Consider the following 20302-nt stretch of genomic DNA (forward strand, 5'->3'; position numbering starts at 1 on the left):
AGCATACAGGAGGGTTCGCGAATACTAAGGAGCCCAACCATATGCCCATCCACGATGAACACCCAATAAGCACTGAATTCGCAAAATCAAATTAGTAGCTCATAATCAGAGTAAAATCCTCAAAGCCAGCGCTATCGCTTGGGAGAGTAGTAAAGATTATAAAAGAGCAACTACCCAACGAAGAGTGGCTTTAAAAGGTGTGCTCCATGTGCAACTGCAATTAAAAACCAGATTGGGAACAGTTTTCTTTTTGTTTTCATAAGCGATGTATGCGATATGAAAAAACGAGTTCACGGTCAGCCTCAAACCGCACGCACTCACTCATACACACGCGCGTGAATAGAACAAGGAAGAGGGCCACTGCCAAAGCCATATCAAATCATTGTTTTCTTTACCTGGGAGACTGATAAGCTACGCGCTCTATGCATGTGTGAGTGGGTGTCAGAGTGGCTGAGCACTCATGAAGTGATCTTCACACGACGAGGGATCGGCGAAGGTGAACGCGAGAGACACAGAGAGCATTGCACGCAATTTTTATCACTTATATGGGGGAAAAAGAGCATGGTTCGAAAGAAAAATTGTTGAAAAATTCGTACAGATAGCTCTTACAGAGTGTTTGCTAGCACACACAGTTAATGTAAGGCTGCGCGCTATGGAGCTCCCTGTCGTCGTTGCGCTGGGATATGCGCGTTGTTATGGTTTCATTTTTACCTGTTTATCGGACTGATCACAGTGTGCTAAATGTTTGCTTTTACGCTCAATATATGCGCCATGTTTCTCTCAGCACTCTCTGCGCTCACGCTCAGCTAATGGCTTGTTGAAGTTTCATACCTTAGCGACACGGCGCAGGAGTTGCTGTTGAACGCAGTACAAAATGCAAAGGTTTAGGACGAAGGGATTCATTCTTGTGCAAGGTGTCGTAGGATCAAGTTCAATTGAATTTTAGAAATCGCAATATATTGCAAAAGTAGTTAAAACTTAAATTAGAGCTAAAAATTTTGCCTCTGATATAATCGCGCAACAAGCAAAGAAAGTAAAAAAATACTCATACTGCATTTCGCTTGCCAAGCAGTTGAGAAGACAGTTTCTGATGGTGAACATGTCTAGCGCGGTGTTTACAAGCAATCCAAAAAACAGTACACCGCTGCAGTACTACAGCAAAGATAACAATAGCAGCAACACAGCGCCATCTCATCATCAACTCAGCGCCGCAGTGAAAATGTTCAAATATCAAAATATCGCGCCAGCGCCCACGCCAATACCAGCGGGGTGCACAGGCGCTGAGATTAAAACGCGCAAATATACGCCGCGCGCGCCCAGCGCCGGCGGTGGACCCTTTAGCGTCGATCAAACGCAATCGGTGCAGCGGCGCAATGCACGCGAGCGTAATCGCGTTAAGCAGGTGAACAATAGCTTTGCGCGCCTGCGGCAACACATCCCACAAACAATCATCACCGATCTGCTGAAGGGCGGCGGTCGTGGGCCGCATAAGAAGATAAGCAAAGTGGATACGCTACGCATTGCGGTGGAGTACATTCGTCGGCTGCAAGATTTGGTGGATGATTTGAATGCGGGTAGCAGCGCCACACAAAAGGTGAACAGCTCACGCGCCAGCGGCAGTGGACTATTGGCAATCGCTACAGACAACAACACAACTACGAGTAATAGTTCATTCTCTAGCAGCAGCACTAGCAGCACCAGCAGTATACTCAGCTTACTTGCGGCTGATTCGCCTGCGCGCAATTCAACAAATGGCAGCGGACTTGCTGCGGCTGAACAGTTGTACTATGCCAGCGCTGCTAATAGCGCTTTGCAATCTTTCCAACAGCAGCAGCAACCTCAGCAACAGTTTACCTCCGCGCTACTTACCGCCGAAGCTTTGCAAGCATATTCGCCGCAGCCAATACAAACGCAGACGCAACTAGATGCTGGTTGTCCGTCGCCTACCTCGTCCTTCAACTCAAGCATGTCCTTTGATTCGGGCACCTTTGTGCACTCGCCTGCGCCACAGCAACAGCTATCGCCGCTGCAACATGCCGGAGTGGATGCGCAGCGCGGCAGCGGTAATAACAATGCGAGCGCGCAGATTGATGCAAATTTGCAATTGAAATTCGAGCCATATGACAGCTTCAATTTGCATGAGGAGGACTGTGCGCCCGACGACGAGGAGATACTCGACTATATATCGCTGTGGCAGGAACAGTGAGTGCCGGGAGCCGGCGACAAGTTGTGACTGAAAGTGAAATGCTTGTGTGAAAATATTTGTTTGTACATATCAATACGTTCAGGGATACAATGCCAGTGAAATGTTTGCATGATTTTTATTTTATTTTTTTTTGGTTTCATTTTGCAAGCGTGTTTGTAAATACATTCTGTGCTTTTTGATGTAGTTTACTCAGTTACCTAGTCAAAATAGTTAAATTTGCCAATTTGTCTTTAAATTTTTTTCCTTTATTGGTAAGGAAGTGGTAGTATGTAGTGTAAGACTTTGTGTGCCTTAGTTGAAAATTATGTCCATGGAGAGATATGACTAATTGTTAAGCCTAACAAATAATTTAATAATTAGTTTTAAGCGAAAATGGAAGACAATAATTAGCGTTAAAAAGACCAAGCAAACCACCGGAAGACACTAAACTAAATTAAATTTAAGGCTGAATGAAACTGAATATTAATTTAAGAATTTTATTGCTAGGTTAAAAACTGTGTAAAAAAAATATTTGCTGAAAAATACAAGAACAAAAAATAAAACAAATTTCTCAAATTTTTCTTTATGCTCAGAATACCTATGGATGTCAGGTAAGTTATATGGCCAACACCCGACTTAGCCCCTGCGACTATTTCCGGTTCCCAAAACAGAAAAAAAGAGTCCAAAATGAGGAATAAAACGCATTTCTGCCAAAGTGTGTATATTTTTTTAATTCAAATATATTTTTCTATTACAAAAATATCATTCAATATGCTCTAAAAAATCTGTGCGAAAAATAATAATTTTTCGTCAATATCTTGAGCTCGCACAAGCCCATCAAACTTAAATATGGTAAAAAAAGGTTTTTATAGCTTAATTCGATCGCAAATTTAATTTTTAACAAAAAAGAATTCAAATTCTTTTATAATTAGCAATTTATAAATATAATTAGGGAATGGCTTTTAACGATCGAGAATCACTTAATAATAAGATTGGTCATTTCGATTAAGTGAAAAAATCAAATTTTAACTTACTTTGATTAATTTCGTTTGGACTTCACCATTTCATAAAACGAGAATTGCCCCCAGCGCCCAAGAAAAATCTCAACAAATAATTTTCAATCCTTCTTTTGCTTGAAAAAAAAACACTTTGCATTGACTATAAATTTTCTTGAAAAGAAGTTAATAGTAAAAAATATTTGTTTTTGGTTGTTGGCTTTGGAATCATAAACTATGATAATTTTTTCATTTATTAAGCTTGAGGCCCAGCGAATATATAAAATTCCAGTTTTTGTTTTATTAATTAAAAAAAAAATAGCATTGTTTAGTAAAAAATATTTTTAAAATAAGCTTTCATATTTAACAAATGGGACCATGAATACGGCTTTACCAAATATCTTGACTCCTGCCCCATCTATTGGCAAACTTTTTGTGGAGTTATTCATTTTCATGTAGGTAATATTTTTATATTATAAATATAAATTAAATTATACCATATATGCAGATTTTCGAAATATACCGACCCGCGCCACCTACCACCAACATTTTTTGTGGAGTTATTTCCTTCTAAGTACGTAATATACGTTTCAAGTGTAAACAAAATCGGATTACAAATACAGGAGTTTCAAATATCTCGACTACTTTGCCAACTAGCGTAGTAATTTAACTTTCATATTGCATTGGCATCGGCTTCTGAGCCAAGTTTGAAGCTTCAAGTCACTCACTCATCCGGAAGTTGGCTAGAAATTTATTGCGAAATTTTACCCAAATAAATATAACATAAACAAAGTTAAGTAAAGGCTTGTAAAATAAATAAAAGCGCATTTTCTCTTTGAGTGATGCAAACTGATTAAAGAATTTTTGATAGCAGAAAATTTCTTTTTCATTTTTTGAGCGTTATTTATATGATTTTTTGTTTTTCTAAGAGCCGGTTACTACGCCTTAAGCAAAAATGAAGCCTCAACTTTAATTTAATTTAACTTGCTATTTCTAATTTCATGCTAAGATGGTTCAGAGCGAACAAAGAAGAATTTCTGAGGACCGTAAAATAGTGTATATAGTATATAGTAAATAGATAGTCTACCACTCCCTTATGAACATAACACTCATATAAGCGAAGGCCTGAAATAAGCGAGTAGCATAAATTGTATCTGGTTGATAGAGCATTATGTGCCTAAAACCCAACTTACAAGTTGGGGATTGCGAAAAATGCCCTGCCCCTAATGCGATTATGAAGGGAGTTGTTTTCCATATTCCAATCTCAGCAGTCCAAGTAATATTAGATACTAAACTACATATGTATGTACATATGTGTATATTTACCTTGGTATGTATGCTTAAATCGCCATTTACATGAAAACACTAAAGCCTGAGAAAGCAAGAGAAAAATTCAACGCGCCCGTTCTAATTTCTGCCAAAGTGGTTCAGTCCCACAGATAAAACAAAAAAATAAAAAAAAAATCGAAAGGAAGAAAATTTTTACAAAATCAGTGCAGCAAACAAAGTATGTATGTAGATATGCATGCGTTTGCAACACATACATATGTATGTATACTTAAGCACTTAAAAGCATTGGTGCTGTTGTTGCACCGACCGCTTTTGCTGCCACATACAACTACTTTGCGGCTGATGACGATAATGATGGTGTACCGATTCCGATGTCGATGCTGATGCTGATGCTGATGCCTATGGTGATGCTGCCGTTGTGATGTGTCTGTTGTATATATATATAGGTATCTGCTGCAACTTTGGCTACAGTTGCTGTTGTTATTATTGTATGTATGTAGTTGCAGTGCCGCCAATACACTACTATGCTCTCATAACTGCCTGTTGTTTTCCTTATTGCTGCCGATGAAAATGTGTTATCACAATATTGCGTTGATGGCAGGGCCGGCACGACAACTTGCCGCAGCGCAGCGCAGTGCCTTTTGAACGTTGAACGGATGCCAGCAAAAGACTCCACGACGACGTCCAACGACGACGATGAAGAAGGTACCTAATCAAATTTCTGTTGGTTGACTGTTGACTATATAGACCGTTGGCGGCTAGCGGTTGCTGGCTGGTTGTTTGGTGGTTGCCTGTCTGCTTGTTGCCACAGCAGCAGCAGCAGCGCCACGCGACTCGCGACTTGATGGGAGCCAAATCCTGTTTGGCGGCCACAAAATTTGCTTACAATTGCTGGTGATTTTGTTTGTAGTGTTTTTATTTCGCCATTTCTGCACTTGCACTGATTTTTTTTTTCGGCCTCTACCGCTGACTCTGCCACAGCTTGTTTATGTTTCTTTTTCACTTATGTATGTATGTACTTCTCATGCCGCAGCCAGCCACTTTGCCTTGCCTTGGTGGCAAGTTGTAATTATAAATTTATTAACAGCACAACGCATATGGACATTTCTGCCGTTTGTGTGTGCTTTCTTTAGCGTTCTCTGTTCCGATGCTTTGCTTTCCTCATTACACTGCCGTTTCTACTTTGCGTTCTTTTGCTTATTTTGATTACAGCATTCACTGTGGCAACATTGATCACATTGCATAATTAAGATCAATTGACTATAAAGCGAAATTCTGATAAATGAACTCGCAGGCAGCATTGGTTTCCCTCCACAATGTTGCCAAGCGAGTGGCAAGCGGCATGCGACAACACAACCACTGCTCACTGCTCGCTGCTCGCTAATGTATGCAGAAAACACCTCCCTCTTGGCTTGGCGTCGTTAGGCAGCAGCATCTTTCACTCTCATTAAAGTGGCCTATGTACACCTGAACTAGTTCAACAGTTGGCACTTAGTTACATACGAATGTAAGCGTATGTATGTATGTATGCAAAACTTGTAGAGTCTCGCCTGCATTTGCCGGTTGGTGAACTTAAGTAATTGGTGATGAAATTAATGGGCACCAGTCATAAATAATGGCTAATGGCATCTCGGCAATATCTCGCAAATGAGATAGGTGCGCTCATGCAACGTTTGATGTATCACTTCTTTTTTTTCCATAGAATCACAAATGCATACAACAACAACAAAATGTTAACTTGCCTTTCTCACTGATTGTTGTTGATTCGCAATCAAGATTTATATTTTGTAATTGTGACATGTCGACAAAGAGTTTACATACATACATACATATGTACGTAGGTATGTAAATTTAAGTAAATATATTTGTTTGTTTACTCCATTATCTCAATGGACTTTTAATAGTACAAGCTGGTGATAATGTCTGCAAACTGATTAACTGGGTGAATGCATTAAGAAATTTTGTTGTGATTACACTTTCGCATGCATAAATTGTCGCCGTAATCGCTGAAGGACACTTGTTACTTAATCGCATCTTGACAAATTTGTTCAGATACATATTTAGTATATGCATATGTGTATGTTTCATACAACGTGGAATTTCGTTGGTTCGCTTTGAAGTAACTTTCGCAATGTAGTAATTGAGTTGAAGGTGGACACAAAAAAATAAAGCGCCTACATTTTGAGAAAATAAATTCAAAAATTCTCAAAACGCTTGATAACGTAACACACTTCCTTGCAAAGCATATATTTAATGTTTTTCTTTACATTCTTCGGATGCTGAAGGACATTCGTTTTAAAATAGGATGAACTTTTTTCAGTTGTACATACACGCGTGTGTTTATATGCGGCAATCTTTGTCAAACGCGAGATCGTCTTTTCCAAAAGTATAAATTAAAATATATATATGCTTACCACCCCTGACAGCAGACCAATATTGCGCCTAAACGTGTTGGACCTCATCTTTAAACAATGCTTTTATTCTTCTCAGTCATTCCCAGAAGCCACTTGTATGGAAAATTATTCTTCATGGAATACCGAGGAGGTGGTGTAGTCTGACTTTATTTTTATTTTTATTCGATTCGATTTTTCTTTTGCACAGAGATGAATCTCGAAAGAAAATGAGTTAGTGTCTATCTGAATTAAGGTAACGATACAGTGTTTTTTTTTTTAATACTTGCAATGCTTCTCGTAATAAATTTGTTTCGTTAATTTTTAATCGAAATGCAGTTCATTCAACATCAAATGGCATATAAATTAATGATTCAAAATTTTTACAAAATTTAGGAAAATTCGACAAATTGTTACCAAAATTTTCAACTTGAATTTTTTTTTTTAGAATTTTTGGAGTATGCAGTTTTGTAGCCCATTCAATTTCAGTATAATAAAGTGCAAGTTTTAAGTAGCTATAAACTACCGTTTATTTTTGAGAATTTTTTTTCTGATGATGTTGCTCATTTTCTCCATATAACGGATGCGTGATAGTTTTTTTTTTTGTATGGGAAAAAATACCAAAGAGCGTCAGTAAATAAATTCTCAAAAATCAACGGTAGTTTATAGCCACTTAAAACTGCACTTTCCTATACTGAATTGAGCTAGAAAACTTGTTGAAAATTTTAGCGAAAATTTGTTGAATTTTACTAAATTTTGTAGCAACTTTGAGTCAATAATTTGTATGCCATTTGATGCAGATTGAACTAAATTTCTATTAAAAACTAATGCAAAAAATTACAAAAAAACTGTACGGAAACATATTCTGGTGAGTGTACGTATATTCTACAAAGCATATAGAATATTGTATAAGTAACTCAAATATTATGGACAACGCTTTTAGTTAAAAATACAAGTGAACACCCCTTGGTACAACTTTACCACTAGTAGTGTCAGTAGAATGCGTGCATGAAAGGGTGTCGCAGAAGGGTTAAACGATTTGCGCCGAGTTCATCCTAGTACCGCGCAAAGGTAAATCTTTCTTCGCTTTCCTCTGCTACAATCGGAGACTTTCACAACTGCACCCTAATTAGTTTAGCTATGTCAATGATTTTATAAGGCTCATAGAGCTAATCGTTGCACAACGGTAACAAATGCGTAAAAAGCCTTATATGTATTTATCCTCCGTAGAATCTTTCTCTCGAATACTTAAGGTCGCTTAATCGGATGGCCATGCTTTTGCGTCATACAGCATGGGCATAATTGAGTGACTTATAGAGTGTAATTTTTGTACAATTTGATAGAGGACTTTGCTTCTAAATTGCCTACTCAGTTGGAAATGGCACTTGTTTGTATGAAGGTTTCAAGGCATACATTGTTATTGGTGCTGGTTTTATGACAGGTGATACTTCGGCGCGGTTGTTTAGTCTGGTCACGTCGATGTGACACAAAAAAGGCAGATATTGGACGCTCTTATAAAAAATTAAATCTGCGTGGTTTAGTTTTACCTAAAACCTCGTTCGGTATCAGACGGCTCGGAGAGGCATTTCCCAATTCTGACAAAACTGATGGCATTGCTCAACGTTTCGTTATTACTTTCGCAGTTACATATGCCGAATTTAGTTAACGCAGCATAGGGTATCACACTATCGACAAAGAGTTGGTGTATGTCGTTCATCCCCTCACAGGACTTTTCCACAATTTGGCGTATGATGAATAGATTGTCTAATGGTGTCCAATAGTACTTCAATCAATACGCTCTGGAAGACTTTATAACCGATGTTTGGAAGGCTGATGCCTCATCATCTGGAGCATATAGCAGGGTATCCCTTCTCCCGACCACAGTTAGTTTCCCCTGGCTTAGAGTTAACAATCACGGTTCTCACTGAACCGATTTTTCATTCCAGCACCTAGAGGCCCCTCTCATTCTTAACGTTAAGTTCTCAATACTTTTGTTCTCGCTTTGTTTTCCAGTAGAACGTTCGCCAGACTTTTGTTTTTATTTCATTCTCTTTGAAAAGGTTCTCGATACTTTTGTTCTTATTTTCTTCTCAATGGGAACGTTGCGAGATTTGTTCTCATTTTGTTCTTTTTGTGAACGTACGTTCCCGAGCATATTTTTCTCATTTTAGTCCCGTTTAAACTGATCTCGGTTCTTTTGTTTCCGTTTTGTTCTATTGCGGGAACATTACATTTTGTTCTAGTGCAGAACTAGACCAAACCGGGAAGGCGTTCTCAATTCATGTTCTCAGAACTATTTATTAGTTTTTTTAAATAACACATCTTTTCGGCATTTAGAAATTCTGTCAAACCAACAGGTGCAATACTAATATGCTCACCTAAACCTGGTTTGTATCAAGCGTATGTTAACACATACATAGATATGTCTGTTCTTAAGTGTATAAGTCTGAGTTCCATTAAACTCTAGAAAACATTCCTTAAGCTAACAGTTTTATAATACGACGAGTACTTTGTGTACAAAGAACGACTCATAGGCACCATCGCTAAAAATTTAACCAACTTGTCATTAAAATCCGATCATAAAATGGCATAAACGTAATCAATTTGCTCTACATAGCTTAAGGCGCGAGCGTTATCTCCAAACAAGGAGCCTTTCCTAGCTAGTCAAACAATATTCCACCGAATGAATTCCAAGTGGTATGAAAATAGACAAACCTACCCACACGCATATACACATACATACATACATCTCTTAAAGTCATAACAGGTATTTTGCTAAATTTTGCCTAGCGGCATTACAACAGTACTAATATGCGCATATCATATCCATACTCATATCAAGCTAGAACGTTCTTGTTTGTTTATTGAAGGATTATCTATCTACATGCAATTTTTCTTCTCGCTCTTGTCTCTGACACAAATTAAAGTGAATTATCGGCTATAATGCCATATACTAGCTCCTCGTAAGTATTGCGCTTAATAGCCTTCTGATACAGTAGTAATTCTGTGGCAGTTTTATTATAGCGCTGCTACTACTCCTCACTTGTAAAATTTAATTGCTTTACAGCTCGCGAATATATCACAGGACTACCTGCTGCGGAACTACTTAAGCGTAAAAAAAAAAACTTTCATAAGTTAGTTGTAAAAACTGGCTAGACCATAAAGTAGCGCTCAAGGGCTGACAGAAACGGTTTCCTTTCCCATTGAATGGGGGTAGATGCAGCCACACATTTGCATTCATCGTATAAGTATTTATGTACTTAAAAGCATAAAAAAATGCAGGATATTTGCCAAGAGGCAATTTTTGTCTAGTTGCTATGCCGTTGTCTTTATTTCAGATGGGCACATATGTATGTATGTAAGCCAACACGCATGCACTACGTATGTATGTATGCACATCTGTTATGTGGGTATACAAATATTGAATTTTTGCCTGTCGAAGCCGTTTTCTTCCGTTTGAATTTTTACCTTATTGGCTCCTTTCGTGCAGTAGCGCGATTTTGTTGGTGCAAATAAGCGGATGTTAGAGCTACAGGATATTTGCCTTGCTAAAAGTATTAAATGATATTTGCATAGACAGTTATACGCTGTGGCAGGCAATCTTCAAAATTTGCGGTGGTGGCGTTTAATGTCAATGGGAAAGTATTTAGTTGAAAAACGAATAAAAATTATGAGAATTATCACACAAGTACTACAGTGAACCCTCTCAGAGTTGGAGCCTGTGAGAGATGAGCAACTCTACTATTGGCAAAAATGTTATTTTGTGGTCCATAAATCCTTTGAGTTGCGAATTTTTTCCTTTACAGTTCCAACCCGGATAGTTGAAATTTTTTTAGATTTCCGAGAGGCCTGCAGCGATGCCAATTGGTAAGCTCACCAGTCAGCGTACAGCGCCTGGCTGTTTGCAGCATATGAATACAGGAGCGACATCATGACCAGGAGCTAAGCCGTAGTCTTTGCCAAACCATAGCCCTCTAACTCCAGAAACCGAGGCCGATGTGCCGCTTACCTTATAGCTACTTCACCGATTTGGAAGGCTCAAATATTGAAGGGGAACTTTCGTACAAAAAGGCGTAGGCCACTAATCATCAGCGATCGGTAGAGGAAGCCACAGAAAAGACCACAAAGTTAGTCTAAAATAGCCCAAGTATACTAGGTGCTCATCTGAAAGGTGTTGAGAACTGAGATATACCGTAACGAGTATTTATCAGGCGGACCCATCAACAATTTTGGAGATACGCCAAGCTAAACTGTTGTCGCAAACGGCTTTAAAATATACAAATATATGTATAGCTAGTGTCGGTCATCTTCTCGCGCGTTTTCCAGAATGTGGCGTATGATGAGTACCCCGTCTAATGTCGGTTAACCAGGCCTAAGGCCACACCGATAAGTCCCAATCCGCTGGCTGACACTTGATAAGACTTCGTAGGCCTTACTAAGAAGACTGATCCCACGATAGTTGGGATATATAGCGACTTAACCCTTTATGAGCTTTTCTTGTGTTGTTGGACGCGCATTTTTTGAGGCTGCAACCTAAAATTGAACTCATTCCGTGTTCCCAGTTCTGACAAAATTGATCACCATCAGGCCATTCCTCGACGTTCCCTAGCCCATCCTGGCGTCGAAACCGCCAAATGATTTTGATCGGATGGATGTATTCCTACCTTTCATAGAAGAGATATTTGTTCCCCAAGTCCTTCTCTCTCTCTCTCCGAGCATGGGCACTTATGAACGAAACTTCTAAGCATCTCGGTTTGAGACGGATTATAGCGACGCTTTCGTACATTGGAACGATTTTAGTGTAAGTTGTAGATAAGGTCTAGTACGACATGAAAATATATTTCTTATAGTTCATGAACCATAATTTTTTTTATTAAAAATCTCCCATTTTTCTTCGTTCTTTCAACTTTGAGCATGGATAAATTCAAACATTTCTACGAATGTGGTCAAATAGGTGCTATTTTTCTAGAAGTACATTTGGTAGCCAATAAATTGATGCCCTATTTATTGAAATCAGGTGACATTTTTTTTTAATAAAACTGGGTATTGATGAAATTTTTGGGAAACTGGGCGTAGCCCCACCAATTTACATATCGCGCACGACCTTCAAGGGTGACGCAATTGAAAATGTGGTATTTTTGAAATTATGCTCTAAAAATGCACATAGAGCATTTATTTACCCTTCAACAAAAGCTGGAGCAAATTTTTGTTATAACCTAAGATGAAGTCTCCCTTGCCCATATGATTAGCATGTGCTAAGAAATAATTCTCCGCATTTTCTGACAAACATATAATTTTGAGTTGTGTCACTTTTAGAGACTAAATATTTGTATAAAATTTGATATCTATACACATTGCGCCTGGCCTCCTTAAGCACCAACTTGAATATTTTTTTAATCGGGCTAAACGGTAATTTTCGAAAATTATAAATATTGATTATTGTAAAACTAAATTTCGAATATCCTTGTAAATTAATGATTAAAATTTTAAGAATATTGACGTTGAGTTTTAGCGATTTTAATCCACACTACTTTCAAAATAGTGATATACCAAGATCTCATTTTCACTACACTCCAAGACTTCCCAGCAACAACGAAGAAATTCCCATAAGAAATGCTTTTCATTATGATTTTTTTTTTTCGTTTTCACCTTTTCACCGAAACAACTCTGACCGTGAATTTTATATCATAAATCATTCGCACCGCGCGGCACTTCGCACTGATTTAAACTATTTACTCCACATCTTGACATTTCAACTGTCAAGTAGACAATAGACGCAAAAGACACAACGAAAAATCTATTGTTGTCACTTTCTTTGCCATAAACTGTGGCACTTATTGTAATGCTAAGTTGACATTTTACATTTCAATTGCTGGAATAAAATCAAAAGAATATAAAAAGATTGCGTTCCTCTTACACATTCCAAAGAAACATACACATATAAAGTAGGCGCAGTGAGAAATGTGTAAAGAAAATAGTAGGCAAGGATTAAAGTAATACATCATCCGAGTGCGCGTAGAGCGAGTGAAGGAATGAAAAGAAACAGCAACAAGAAGCTAGTGAAATAGGGTCAAGATTATTGTTGCTGGGGTGAAGGAGCACATACCCGTCTCTATGTTATTGCTCCTAAGGCGGAAGTAAACTTTCACCTTTTCACTTTTTCTTTTATTTAATTATTCCATCTATTGTGTTTGTGAGTAATTTCTTCTTGGATTTTTTTATAAACTCGCCTATGTTTTGAGGAGAAGATCCTTTGTGTTAGCTCTAATTCTAAGTTGACAGCTCAATAAAGAACTGAAAAGCATAGAACTCCAAGCTAAGGATGCAGTGGACAAGAGCCAGGATGATGTTGTTTTTATTGCTGGTGTGAAAGAAAATGTTTATTTATTTGTTTTGACAGGTTCAGACTGCGCTTCAAGGGCTAACAAAGGGTATTCTGTTTATCTTGAATTGTTGCGTTATAAAAAATAAAATTAAAGAAAATAAAGTGTTTCATAAATTTCATGAGAATTTAATTTTTTTTTTTAATAAGGAGGTGCTAACGAATCATTGGAGTTGTTTATTTAATGCAATTTGGTTTTTTTGTAAACAAAAACATTATTGAATAAACTTACGCGTTTTATACATTCCGAGGGAGCAATGTATGTATGTGTGTGCATTCGAATTTGCACTGCCTTTTTTAATTTAGTTACAGATTTTTCCATAGGATGTTAGCGCATAATTATGTAACTTTTAATTTCGATAACTGCAATTCTGAAAAAAAAACTCCAACTTTAAATTTAAGCAACGTGTGTCTGCAACACATGCCTGCAGTAAGCTGCTTGGAATTCAACCCTTCCTACTAAGAAATGAGAATGTTCAACAATCTCCTTGCAAGCTAAAGCAAAGCTGCAAGAAAAACGGTAAGTTAGAAAAAGGTGGCAACAAACCAGATTCTCCGAGGACAACAAGCGCTTAAATGCACTCACTATAGAACTCAGAAATATTTAAAAAACTGAACGAAATACTCAAATACACAATTACCTAAACATTATTTGGTGCAACTGCAGCAACTGATTACTCTCTCTGGAAGGCAGCAAGTAAGATAAAAAGGCCAATTCTATCTCAATCTGCCCTAAAAATGGACAATAATAACTGTTCTAAAAGCGATTTAGAAAAAGAAACCGCCTTTGCCCGTTACTTAAAATCTGTTTTTACCCCACCAAACATAGAACCCCCTATCAGTTTAATAAACGAAATCAACGCTACACTCAGCTGCCCCCATCATATAGATACTCCTATAATTCTCCAAATATGAAGTAAAAACAGCAATTAAAATTTTTAAACCAAAGAAAGTTCCTGGCTATGATCTAATTGCTGGTCATTTATTGAAACAGCTACCCCAAACAGGCTTTCTTCCTGCTCAATGGGAAAGTGTCACAGGTGAAAATGATTCTCAGACCCGAAAAAAATGCTGAGAAAGTTGAATCATACCGACCCATTCACTTACTGCCAATCACTTCAAAAATAATTATAGTGCTCTTTCTAAAAAGACTATATCTAATTATAGAAGACCGAAAGCTCATACCCCACCATCAATTTGGATTTAGGAAAACCCACAGCACAATCGAGCAAGTACATAGAGATATAGATTGTTGAGAAAATATACTCATCATGTGAGGAAAACAAATACTGCACAGCTGCATTTCTAGAGCGTTTCTCACAAGCGTTCGCTCGAGTTTAGCACGATGTCTTACTCTATAAAATAAAAACCACCTATCAACCACTACATATGTATTTGAGCAGTCATACCTGAAAAATCGTATTTTTTTTGTTAACAAGGTACGGAACACTCTGAACTTTATGAAAGCACGGCAGGTGTACCACAGGGCATCGTCATGGGCCCCGTACTATACCTGCTCTACACATACGACCTACTCGTGATAGAAGGATGCAACATTGGTACTTTTGCTGATAATACTGCTATCTTAGCAGTTGACGACTCCCCCGAGTTGGCTTCCCAAAAACTCCAAAACGACCTAAATAAAATCACGCGAGGCACCTGTCTACCGGTTAAACTTAATGAAATATATATACCCCAAAGTAACGAAACCAAGTTTTCACGCGTTGAGAAAAGACAATAGCAGCCCTAAATAAAAGGTGGACTAATCTGCACACACCCAGTGTTTAGCGTTCATGTTGGTCTGCTTGTTGGATATAGAAGGAGTTTCATTTGATTCTAAAACCAGAATACTCACGGGACACTAGACCATTGACTAGACCAAGACTTTATAATTCAATAAAGACATACTAATATTACTACTACTACTAGTACTACTAGAAGGCTCGCAACCACGCATGATGATGCCTTTAGAAGCTCATTAGATGTGAAAGAGATAGAATTTATCCAGCTTTTCCGATGCGAGTGCCCTTTATACAACAAATTTACATAAACCAAAAGTGTTATAGTTCGATTTACAATCCGCCTTCGTATATAAAATATTAGCAACTTATACCATTTAAAAAGTATTGGCAATTAACTAGAAAGCCAAGCAGAAGTAAGCATGTGCAATTTTTTCGCAAAATTAAAATTTTTTCAAAATTGTTTTGTTTAATTTGAGTCTAGTACTTAAGTATCATAAATCATTAAAATCGTAAGGTAGTGTAAAGTTTGCTGAGTAGGACAATAAGAAAGTTTAAACATTGGTCTGGTAACCACAAAGATAAAAAGTCAAGTTTGCAAAGTATAAAGCCTATAAGTAAAATCTATACTAATAGTTTTTAAGTTATCCTATATATTGATCTTAAACTTCTTAAGCATGCAAGTGAGACCATCTTTTCATGCAAATCAGTTCTCTGCCGCAAAACTTTGTTCTAAGCAATTTTTAGTTCTACCTTAAGCGAGTGCTTGGGGATTAGCGCATACACTCTTGAATATCCCTCTTATTTAAGTACAAACAAACAAAATATGCTTGAGCAATATTTTTCGTTACACTTATTTTATGCTCTTTTCCTGCTAGCCAACTTTACGGGCCAAAAAAAAATCAACAATGTACTTCCAGCCTTTCATAAATCAATTGAAATTAACGCAAATTATATGTTTTCGTAAAAGTTAAGCAGCCGTAGATTAAACTGTAGGATATTCAAATATGCGGATTGATGTGTGTGGCTTAGCCTGATTAGCCGAGACGGCCATCGCCAACACCAACGCCACCGCCACCGCCACCGCCACAAAATACACGCGACTAATATTGCACTGCGGTAGATGAAAGTGTTTGGAAATTTTTAAATTTAACACCTAAGGCGTGTATCCTTTTGATGCGACCGCCACATAGTTATGGGCACTAATATGAAAGCATATATGTACATACAAACCTACAAATGTATGTATGGACATTGAAAATTTAAGCCTAATAGGCGGCAATGTATGCGCTCTTTAGCAGTTGACTTGAATTTCAATAAGCCACCAAAGCAGTCAGTTTGTATAGCCAACAAAAGAGGTTAATCCTGCTGGTCAATGGCCCTCAGAGACTGTATTCAAATAAACGCAGTTGCAGTTGGCTAAGGGCGCGTGCGCGTGTTAGAAACCAACGCTAATGGACACTAATTAGGGGCGCAACGCGTGTTGAACACAAAGTGGGCGTATTATCAATAAAGCATATGAATTATTGATGAAATCTGTTTAGAAATGGTCATTTTATCTTCTCTCGAATAATATTTTACCTTTTTAAAAGGATATTCGTTGAGTTTAGAAAACTCGCCGGAAATGTGAGGAAAGGGGTAACCAAAAAAAAAATAAATACTGTACAGGCGGAATGAAAGGTGAGTATTTAAGCGCACGCTAGTTGCGCAGGTAAGCGCATGACCGACGGGACTTAAAGCTTCAAACTAAGTTTAAAATCCGAGGAAAATGCAAAAAGAAGTTGATCCGCTAGGTGGCGCAGTGGTAGAGATATTTGAAGCAAAACCGGTATTTACAGTCCGATTTGCTTCACTTTGGAATGTGGAAAATAACTCCACAAAAAATTAAGCCGGCAGGTGGCGCAGGGATTGATATATGTATTTCGGGAACCTGCATTTATGGTCTGATTTAATTTGGATTTATAATATTAATTATTTACATAAACAGGATTAACGCCACAAAAAATGTTCGGGTATCTGGCAATCCCATATTTCTGGTCCGAATTGGTACATATTTAGAGATCTTGATTTACAAATATTTGTTTACTATTAACTACGAATAATATTTTAGGACAAAAAAAAATATATATCTTCAACTTAATAGTAAAAAAAAAAATATGAGTAGGTACGTATTTCAAAATTTATTATATAAATACATAATTAGGCATTCTTGAGCAGCCAAGATCTTATGTATACGTTTGTTCAAAACTTCATTATTGTACCTAAAAGCCTACCACTTGCTCCGGGTCACTCAGCCCAGATTACATTGTAGCTTTGTTTCACAAACTACATAAATTTGTTCGTTTAATATTACCCTTCTTATCCGAAAGTCTACAACTCAATAAACAACAGAATATATATATTACACAACTGTTTGTATGTGAACTCTTTCAACGACGACTATATGAGCCAATTAGTGCAGAAAATATGACAGATTTGCGATTTGTGCAACGTGTTCGCTATTACTTATGTTTGTACTGAAGTCAATTCAGATGATAGCGCGTCTTTTTCTTCCTTCTTCAGATGTCCGAATAAATATGCCGCAGCTTTTTGTAGTTGTCATATAAAATTGTGTGATAAATGAAGTTGAGTGCTTGAAGTGATAACTTTATTTTTGGACGGTGGCGCTTGGTTGAGGTGGACTCACTTAAAAGGGAGTGAGTGTAGATAAATTTTACGTGGCACGTACAAAAATATATAAGCACTTACACAAGTACATGCATGCGTAAAAAAACGGTACATACATATGTATGTATGTGGAGGGAAGCGGTTATTCAAAACCAGCATAGTCTCTCAAATAAAATGTTTCGTAGAAGAAAAACAGAATTACAAGTATAAATAGATTCAAGGAATTTTGGCCTTAAATTGCACGAAAATTCCACTTCAATATGTATTCATTATAATATCACCTTTTTAAGCGTATGTTTATGTTTAATTTTTTCTAAAGTGTTACATCTAGTGTTTTCTTAACTGAGAAATCGTTGAAAATCACACTAAGTAGGCACTTTCAAGTGCTCAAAATTTATGATTATCCTTCAAAAATTCGCAGTAGCAAACATAAACAAATACATATACACATAGAAAATCCAGTGCTAATCCGTTAATTGGTGGGCGTATTTCAAATAAACAAGCATTGCTCATTGAAGGCGCCAGTCGTTAAGCGATTAACAGTTTTTTTTTTTAACTGTTAGAAAACTGTGTATTGGCACATAACGGCAGTGTATGTTCTGTGAAGCGATTACGACAAAGACAAGTAAAGGAATTGTGGAATGCCTTCCACTTGATATGTAGGTTTGTTAGTCGCAGGTTCGATGGCTATTCGGGGCAACATTCCAATGCTAGTTATTTTCTGATGCCAGCGGTGGTCAAAAGTATTTTACAAATTTTTTTAAATTAATTGTTTACGTAAAAACCATTGCTTAACGCTCGGTTTCTTTAAATTATTGATGCATAACACAACTCTCTATAGTTGAATCCCTAATCCCCTGTGGGATTAAGCACAAATTTACGCGGATGAGTCAAGGATGAAGGCCAATACAAGTGCGGGTGTTTATGGACCCAGCATTAGAATTTCGGTTGTAATCGGCAGATTACCTACCGATTTTTGGCTTGTGCTCGATTTAACCATAAAATGGCTTAAAAGTGACCTTCGCAGTCATCTTTTCAGATAGCCAAGCGGCCAACTAGGTGCCATTCATTAGGATGATTACCTCCCAGTTTGTGAAGCAGTGTCTCGAATCTATTGAACTCTTGACAGCGAGAAATAAGATAATACACTGACATCGACATCATCGGTAAAAAGACCGCGAAGTCTGTTCTGTCTTATCCAAGTTGAATAAGGAAGCGATTGGGTATGGTGGTCAACGAGGACAAGGCGAAGTATTTCCTGTCATCAAAGAAACAGTCAGCGCATTCGTGCCAAAGCACTTCACTGTTGTTAGTTATAATTTCGAGAAAGTGGAGAATTTCGTTTACTTGGGAACCAGCATTAACACCGATAATAATGTCAGCGTCGAAATTCAACGCAGAATCACTATTGCCAAACAAGTGCTACTTTGGACTGAGTAGACAATTCAGGAGTAAAGTCCTCTCTCGACGTATGAAAACCACACTCTATAAGTCATTGTAAGTCATGCCCGAGCTGATATATGGCGCAGAAGCATGGATAATGACAACATCCGATGAGGCGGCTCTTGGAGTATTCGGGAGAAAGATTTTGATGAGCTGTTTAAGCTCCACAATGACATAGACATAGTGCAGCGAATTAAAATACGGCGGCTCCGGTGGCTTGGTCTTGTCGTTCTTATGGACTCTGTCGCTTCTGCTCTGACAGTATTCAACGCGGGCCGAGATGCTGGTAACAGAAGAAGAGAGAAGCCCTGTTGCGATTGAAATGCCAAGTGGAGAAGGACTTGGCTTTACTAGGCATTTCTAATTTTCGTCAGTTGGTACAGCAGAGACGCGACTGGCGTACTTTGTTCAATTCGGCCAAAATTACTTAGGCGGTTAAAGATTTATTAAGATGCTCATTTATATAGCCGAGCCGCTTGCTCCAAGACAACAGACGCTTTAGTAATACCTTAAATCGTTTAGATAGGAGTGGCGCTACCGAAGCCTTCTCTCTTTCGCCATCAGCCAAAGTTTCACCCGGGGTGTGCGAACGGGCACGCAAGAGTCGGCATTGAGTACAGCCGTGCAACTGTAGCTGAGAAACTAGAAGAGCGACAATAAGTAGAGGTAAGACATTCGGGACTAAGGAAAATAGCGCGGTGATTGAGAAGAAAATAATTGAATAGTTTATCGAAAATCCGAGGCGTTTGGTACTAACATAAAAATTAATGATTATAAACAATTTTTTGTAGTGGTATATTGACCCTTGGAAACCCAGCATTACCTTTGATTTGATGTAACCTTTTCACACCGAAAGGCATTTTGAGAGTCGAGTCATAATTTGACTTTTATATTTTTATATTTTTGGCATACTTCTGGTATATTTTTGGTTTAAAGTTTTGAGTCTGACACGCTCTCGACCATGACTTTGTTCAACGAAAATGGTCAGCACAATGTCCTCTTTCAAAACTGTACCATGGTTATTCTGTTTCTGAAGAAAATTTACAATGTTTTAGACTGTATTATTTATGTTTTTATGTTTGTCCTTTGAAAATTCTTAATTAAACGCTTCAATTCCGTGCGTGTCTCTCGCACTTATTGTACCAGGTGCAGCCTACACTTGCACATACACTAAACCAAATTGAATTTTTATGAATGAGCAGCAAACGCGC

General features: G+C 37.8%; 1 protein-coding gene across 1 annotated transcript; it reads left to right on the forward strand.

Annotated features, from left to right (window-relative positions):
- Positions 1–922: 922 nt before the first annotated feature.
- On the forward strand, positions 923–2698 carry LOC118734611 (achaete-scute complex protein T4). The gene has a single exon (XM_036464315.1). The coding sequence runs from the start codon at positions 1091–1093 to the stop codon at positions 2204–2206; it is 1116 nt and encodes a 371-aa protein (XP_036320208.1). The 5' UTR covers positions 923–1090; the 3' UTR covers positions 2207–2698.
- Positions 2699–20302: the final 17604 nt, after the last annotated feature.

The sequence above is a fragment of the Rhagoletis pomonella genome, unplaced genomic scaffold (genome assembly GCF_013731165.1).
Source record: "Rhagoletis pomonella isolate Grant_MI unplaced genomic scaffold, Rhpom_1.0 Rhpom_scaffold_00002, whole genome shotgun sequence".
Taxonomy (NCBI): Eukaryota; Metazoa; Arthropoda; class Insecta; order Diptera; family Tephritidae; genus Rhagoletis; species Rhagoletis pomonella.

Bases quoted from the DNA above. Each gene is read 5' to 3' on its own strand.
- LOC118734611 (XM_036464315.1), top strand. From the start codon at position 1,091: ATGGTGAACATGTCTAGCGCGGTGTTTACAAGCAATCCAAAAAACAGT.